Source organism: Trichoplusia ni, chromosome 8 (genome assembly GCF_003590095.1).
Source record: "Trichoplusia ni isolate ovarian cell line Hi5 chromosome 8, tn1, whole genome shotgun sequence".
Classification (NCBI taxonomy): domain Eukaryota; kingdom Metazoa; phylum Arthropoda; class Insecta; order Lepidoptera; family Noctuidae; genus Trichoplusia; species Trichoplusia ni.
Window position 1 is genome coordinate 14,852,055 of NC_039485.1, and position 8,088 is coordinate 14,860,142.

Genomic DNA, 8,088 nt, shown 5'->3' on the forward strand with positions numbered 1-8,088 from the left:
TTACTTAATAATCAATTTAAAAAGTGCTTGTCGATCGAACGTCACATAGAACTATGTAACAAGTTGTATATCTAACCGGCATAAACAAATGTTTTGCACTTACCAAGTTCAAATTAAGGTCATCGGGCGCTCCGACTTAAGGGATATACAAGTTCATACTATCTTGAGATAATGTAAATTTATTTTATTGGATTACTTAACAATGATATGAATTACAGATGCGCAGGATTAACTTTACAGCAGAGATCATGTTTTTAAATAGCTTTTACACGTGTAAAGTAACCGCTTACAAAATACTGAAACAAAAAGGGTCTGTTTGAATAAAACATATTCATGAACTTCTATAATAATATTGTATATCTATCTATCTATTTAGTTTTTAGGAGTTTAGCTGTTTCTTGCCGATTCTTCACCATAAGAATTATATTTTGGACACATTATGGATACATGAACTCTTCTGTAACTTAAGTTAAGTTAAATTATGAGAATTTTACAAATGATAACTGAACTCTACAAGCCCAGAATTAATTGACGGGATTTAGATAACATAAAAATTTGAAATGACTGCTAACCAGAATTTTATGTAGAAAGAAAAGTCAATTCTTAAATACTTTCTGCAACACAGGTTGCTTAGTAGCCTATCTAGGAGAGCAGTACTACACCCACTTTGTTGTAGATACATTATATATATAAACTATGTTAAACTATCCAACTGTAATGTAATCACTGCAATACTTTTTCGTAAATAAAAACTTATTATTATTATTATTACTTTAGATAGCAGTCGAGAGCGACGCCATAGTTTGGTAACGCGGTTCCAGCCGCAAACTGCTTGTTAAAGCTAACTACATAAATTTGTAAAAAAAGAGACCTGCAATCAGCTTTTATTCCATCGAGTAGCTAAGCACGTTAACCGATGCTTGTCTATCGAGGTTTTACCTTGGACTTCGCCCTGGTACTGTCATGGTATTTAAGCGTAAAGCACTTTGTAATATTAATAATTAATAGGACATTAATATTACAAAGTGCTTTACGCTTATAACAAGTGTCTGGAAACCTCTGCTTGCAAGTCGATTCTAGTGCCTTATGAAGGAAACATGGCAATATGCAGCATATTTGCTACAAAATCATGCCATGTTCAATCAAAATTCAGAGTGTTGTATAACAATAATTCTTGTCGATGCCGTGCAACTCATCACTTTCTAATAGTTTGTCCGTTAGCGGTATCGAGTATTTTTTCTAATGCTTGGAGCAGTTCAACCTACTAAAGTTATGGACGAAATTTATACAGAGATTTTTTGGTATTGTATCTTTAGTGACCCTGAGCGCATGCTTCGAATGTTTCATTGGACTTCGTGAGACTTTACAAGCCTCCAAAAAGTTTAACACAGATAATGAAAGTATTGAAACCAACATAAGTTTGGGACATCTTCCTTGCGTACAAAGTCAAAAGCAATAAACCAGAGAGTAAGCAACACTCCTATGTGCATTATTGGATCTAAAATAGAAATTTGCAAATTTTTTTCTTATTTCGAACTTTCGAAGCAACAGTACATAAACGCTAGAAAAATGTTTGTTGTTTCACCTGTTTCAGGCCGACTGACTTTATAAAAAATACCTACTTTAAAAATATACTATGCATATAAATAGGTACATACCTACGTATTTGTATATTTATGTTAGGAACCAGCTGTTTCATTGAGTAGCATCTGAAAGCGACTGCTGTAATGTTTGGCTTTGAATATTTCAGCTGGATTATTATATACACACTGCGAAGTTCGATACGTTAGGTATATCGTCTTGGAAATCGCGCGCAGATATTATAACGTGGCATGTGGCCTCAATACCTTGAAAATCTATTACTATGCATCTGCGAAAGCTCGACATAATCTTATAATACGAGTAACTAACTCCGCATACATAAAAGCGAACGGGTAAATTTATTGGACTCAAAGAAGAAAATATGGATATTTTGACTTTGCTGTCTCACCGTCTACAATATAAATAACACTTTCATTTGTTTTTGAGAGATGTTTTTAATAGAAGTAATTAGGTATATCAATATATTGATAAAGTAAACATTCTTTGTATCACTAATTTCAGTTTTAGCGTTCTCTAAATCATGAATTTTCATAGTTTCGAGAATTGACTAGAACAAAACGTAAATAGCCTGTAACTGGTTAAATGAATTGTGCCACAATTACACTTTTATGTGGTTTTATCTTACTAATCCCGCCATAGGGGATTATATGGATATACCAACAACTGTCACTATGAAGTCATCAGAGGATCTAAAGAGAACGTAAGATTCCTCTTTGTAGGTTTATAATTTTGCTTTCTTTAACTGGCTCTATAAAGGTGTTTGCCAAAAATAGGCCAAAGTTTGAGATCGCAGCTGGTAGTGTGAGTTAGAGAATCTTACGTAAGATACATAGATACTCACCCATTGCTATTGTCTGACCATTTTACCTATACCTATCCTAATTTTTCCCATCAGGTAATTTTAACTTCATTTACATTTTGCCAACATTACGCTTACGATGTTGACGTCATTCACAGCGACTTTGCATTGTATATGAAACGAGTTAAGGTATCGTTTAACCATTATTTGCTGCCAGCGTCATTACTTTTGTACGCGTCTGATTCTCTTGGTTCTAGTAGCCGGCAGTGGCCAATTACCGACGATCTAGTGAAAGCCCCGTCACCTTAGACGTTTAGGAAAGCTTTTTTTTATGATCGGTAGTAAGTAAACAAAAACTTTGAGTAAGTACTTACTCGTTATCAGAGCGTTGATTTTTTTTTTCACAATTGAAGTAGGTACCTACTTTAAGAGGTTGTGATAGGCTCCAAGAATAAGAAGCGCCTGGATACTTCTTAAAGTGGTATAGGTAGGTGACCACGCCAAATCTAGTTGTGTGGTTAATAGTTTTTTATTTTTAAGAAAAAATATATTTGTTAAGTTGAAAGCAATAGGAACCCAACCGAACATTTCAATCACTCATATAAAGATGGAAGGTCTGTCTACTACAATTTTTAAAAGTTAGACCCTTATAGGGACAAATCCTGCTAGATACCTTTATATTCTTAACCCTGGAGTGTATACAATATAATGAATCACTTAGACATAATAAACATCGCTGTAAACTCATTCACGAAGTTTTAAAGAAAGTTTAGTATAGTATTGGCTATTCGTTGTTGAGAAAAGAGGTTCGAAACGTTTCGTTCTACGTACATGTTTCTAATTTACAGAAAAAATATGTACAATAAATTTCATAAATATAGTAAATTTATGAAACAGATTCACTATAAAAAGTAACTGATTTTCACTCCCTTATATTAAAAAATCAAAAACTTTATCATTTTTTCAAATGATTTCAGAACGAACGGAATGTCTTATTTCTTCGTCGGCCATGTTTTGCACAACAACATCACGTCGCATAGTAAACGTCAACTATTCGTTTACGAATTTCAGGAAATATCTAAATATTCGCCTTTATTAAATCCATTTGTTTTTATTTTGCAAATCTATTAAATGTTAAAATGAATCGATCTGAGGGGTTGGTGCAACGAAGAAACGTTAACGTTATTAAGGACAATGCAGAATTAAAGGAACACCACGACGTCGATGATAAGAAAAATGATAAAACTTATGATGACGGGGATTCAAAGGAAACACGATTGACACTAATGGAAGAAGTATTACTTTTAGGACTAAAGGACAAAGAGGTAAGCGAACGTATACTCGAGTGTTTGCGAAATACATAAAATTAATACACGTCGTGACTATTTCATCTATTATGATGATCATTTCAGGGTTACACATCATTTTGGAATGATTGCATATCCAGCGGCTTAAGAGGATGTATTTTAATTGAACTTGGTCTGAGAGGCCGCGTAGAATTAGAAAGAGCTGGTATGCGTAGAAAGGGATTGTTATCTAGAAAAGTAATAGTTAAATCAGGTAAGAGAAAGGTTTGATTATGTTTATATCACTTTATCATGTAAATGTTTTGAATGGCACACTTATAATATTAAAACTGCTTTAAATTTTTAAGAAGTCATTCACATTGTGTTTTTCATGTTTTATTGGCAATAAAAGTCATGTATTGGTGAAAAGAATGGTCTATGATTAAATTCTTTTTATGTCCTCCATTAGTAATGCTACAATCAGCCATAATTAAACTTGAGTTGGTGTGTTAATTTAAATTAAGTATATGGTTTTACCTACTACAATGTTATATACAATTATATTTAATATCAAGCAACATTGTGTAAATGAATCCTTTTATATAAAGAAAAACAAACAAGAAATAGCATTGTATACCTACTGCAATATAATAGAACAGCATTTTTTTTTGTTACAATTATGAATTACTGATTTGTGGCATGATGTATGTAATGAGTAACTTGTTCAAGTGTAAAACTTGTTACAGATACACCAACAGGTGATGTATTGCTAGATGAGGCCTTGAAACACATGAAAGAAACCGAACCACCGGAAACAGTTCAAAGCTGGATAGAGTATCTTAGTGGTTTGTATACTGCATTACTATTTTTTTTAGATTAAGGTTTGCTTTCAATTAAAACAAAGTCCCAAGTCAATATTCACCATAATTTAATAAGACCTCTCCTTTTGGGCTTGCTGTGAAACTCATCCTCTTGAAGTCATATTCAGTGTAAATGGCATAAAAAATTGTAATTAAGAAACAATCCTATGGTACACACCTATACTTTATGTGCTTAACTTAATTTTTTAAAGTAAACCTTGAAAAATACATTATTTCCCATTTTTATGTCACAGCAGTGTAATTAATTACAAAGTGCAAAGGTACAATGTTAAAGAGTAAATTAATTCCTATAATATTTATCAGGGGCACTTTTTATGTATTGTGTTAGGGAAGCGTATGGAAGGAAACCCATTCCAAATATTTTACCTTAAACTCATTTATTTTGAACAATATTGAAGTGGTTGCATTAACAAACCAATAAAATATGAATGAAAAGTGTCTAAATAATAATTATTTTTTCCTAAATTAACACAGGTGAGACATGGAATCCAATGAAACTTAAATATCAATTGAAAAATGTTCGTGAAAGGCTGGCAAAAAATCTTGTTGAAAAAGGAGTGCTAACAACAGAAAAGCAAAACTTTTTGTTGTTTGATATGACCACACACCCTTTGACTGATAATGTGGTCAAATGTCGCTTGGTTAAAAAGGTAAATAATTTAAATTTAACTTTAGTACAAACATGTATATTTTTAATGTAGTCTTCTTATCATTGTTCCTTGTATTGATAATAAACTAAATTGCTTTTAAAATATTTGATTGAATTAAGAGATACAATATAGATAACAAATCTAACATATGACATTAATCCATACATTGACATTTAGACAAATTATGAAAAAAATGTTGCAGTAACTTGAAATTTATGAATGTTGCTGACATTAAAGGCAAACAGGTAGTTTTTACAAAACAAAGTAGGCTCATTTATTGGTATCCAAAATATGTTAACATAGTTGTATGCATAAACAAAAGCAGGTGCAGAATAGTTAAAATATTGAGAATTCTATTTAATTTTTCTTTCAGGTACAAGAAGCAGCCCTTAGGCGCTCAATCACTGACGTCGCTCATGCGGATAAACGATCTCTTGCGCTACTGATGCTCGCCCACTCAGGTGATGTATTGGAAAACGCGTTCGCGCCTCTCTCAGACGAAGACTATGAGCTAGCGACGCGACGCGTGCGCGCACTTTTAGATCTAGACTTCGAAGCTGAAGCCATGCGACCAGATGCCTGCGAAATTATGTGGGCGGTGTTCGCGGCATTCACTAAATAGCGGTAACTCGTGTCGTCATCACTGTTGGCAACTAGAAAATGGTAAAATTTACGTTGAGTTTAACTTAGTACTTTATAGCCCATTTACTTTAAACCTAAAATAAATATAAGTTAATATTGTCATTTAATTTGTTTCTATCAAAAGTTAACAATAATTGACACTAATTTATAGGCCATTGCAATTTGATAATGATGATTCCCAGGGGAATAATTATACTGCAGTGTGTTACAGATGAAATGAACTTGTACAAAATCAATATATTTATTATCTATATTATTTTATTATAACCAGTATTAAATTATTTCATTTGGGTCATTCGAAACATTTTATCGGTGATATTCGGAGTAGTTTATTTAAATAGCATATTATTGCTACTTGTAACATTCTTAGTCATTCATAACATTGTCATATGATTTTACTTGATTTAAGCATAGTTTCTAAATTTATTTTATCTGATACTATATACCTACGGCATTATAGCACAAATGGAAACCTAACTAATTTGATGTTTAAAATAAATTTTGAAGATTTTTAAGTTTGTACAGCTGGATAAAAGTACACAAAACAATATGAAACCGACCAACGTATCTTACCAACAGCCTTTGTTAATGTAGTTGGAAATAAATTATTTCATGACTAAGCACCTAGATTATGGGAGGGAGGGCGGAATGCGTATTCAACCTGTTTTCTTGGGGACTTCTTAACTGTGAACCCGGCGACTTATAAGGCTGTAAATTATATGTGTCTGTTATCCTACTGTACCAGTTGACAAATGCTTACTTATTATTTTTAACAGTAAATATTACGTTATATAAAACTGTTTAAAAATTTTAGTTGATTTCTGTATATGTATGTTGATCTGCTTTTCAATAATTTGAAACTGTTTATTGTGTGTTTATAATCCTTATTAAAAGTGAAGCTCTTAATTGGTGTTACAAGATTGTTTATAAAGTTTATATTGATGTTATTTTTTTTTTTATAAATTGTGTGTGTGTCTTTTTCACAATATTTTATTGCGCACGAACCATGGTATGAACGCGAAAATTTGGTAAGATGTTATAACATGACGTGAATGTATGTGTGGGAGAAATCTTTCAAAATTATATCATGTTATTTAATCTATGGTAATTTTATAAGTCTTTTATGAAAAGGAAATTATTGTTTTGTTCTCAAGCAGTTTACTTAGTGTGTCCAATAATGTCGATGTATTGAATTTAACAGCTGGGTTTATTATACAAATAAACGTTTTGATTGTCAAATAGCTACGCAAATAATGAGATTTTATAGCCCAGTACTACTTTAAGATAGTTGGTTTGATTATCATTATTTTTAATATAAAGTTAGTTCATAATGTCAGTAAAATACACGAGTAAAGGGTATATCTAATATACAGTGTGTCATCAATAAATAGGACTGTTATTTACAATATTGTTAATGACAAGCTTATTGTGATTAAATTGCCTGTTTCATCTGAATCGGAACACGACAGCACCGTTTTGAAAAAAATACAAGAAAATCAATAAATATAATTACTGTGTTGTCATTTTAGTTAGGTAATTTATAAGTAGACGTAACACTAATCACTTCATTATGATTATGTTCTATTTGTTACATGGACTATGTATTTTACATACGATCCTTATTCTTAGCACCTAAGTTACTACTAGATTTTGGGTTTGTATATAATTACGGTATTATTTTGGTTTGTAAATAACCATAAAGCCGCGACTATTAAAGTAATAAATTCAAAAGTGATGGAGACATGTAAAAAAATAAGATAAAAAACTATGTATCATACACGTACTATAGTATTTAAAATTACTCAAATATATTCCTTAGTAAATAATTTTAGCATTTTTTACTATTTTTTTAATGGAATAATCGATTAATCGTTGCATTCTCCGAAGCTGATTTCCGTGACAATTCTCTGCTTTTTTCAGTATAGTCGCCCTAAGCATTGTGTGCTAACAGGTATACCTTTTGCCTCAGCATGAAGCATCAATCCCTGCAATAAATTAAGTTAAAGTTACTTCACCTGCATAATTATGCCACGGACGCGATCGTCGTGACAACACGCCGTGGTAGCAAGTCTTAAACAATGGCATTGCTTAGATTACCTAGACGTTGATTTGTTAAACTATATATAGTAAGTGTGACGCATCGCAGCCGGTGAATCTAAATGCGTAACTCATTTATTTATCATTTTGTTAAAGTTTAATCTTGATAGTATAGCTCGATTTATAACCAA

The 8,088-nt window shown here is 31.9% G+C and overlaps 1 protein-coding gene across 1 annotated transcript; it reads left to right on the plus strand.

The window, feature by feature from the left end:
• The first annotated feature begins 3,403 nt into the window (after positions 1 to 3,403).
• LOC113496568 (Golgi phosphoprotein 3 homolog sauron) lies at positions 3,404 to 7,686 on the plus strand. The gene is made up of 5 exons (XM_026875829.1): positions 3,404 to 3,726; positions 3,814 to 3,961; positions 4,434 to 4,532; positions 5,043 to 5,218; positions 5,592 to 7,686. The coding sequence occupies exons 1-5, from the start codon at positions 3,541 to 3,543 to the stop codon at positions 5,838 to 5,840; spliced, it is 858 nt and encodes a 285-aa protein (XP_026731630.1). The 5' UTR covers positions 3,404 to 3,540; the 3' UTR covers positions 5,841 to 7,686.
• The last annotated feature ends 402 nt before the right edge of the window (positions 7,687 to 8,088 follow it).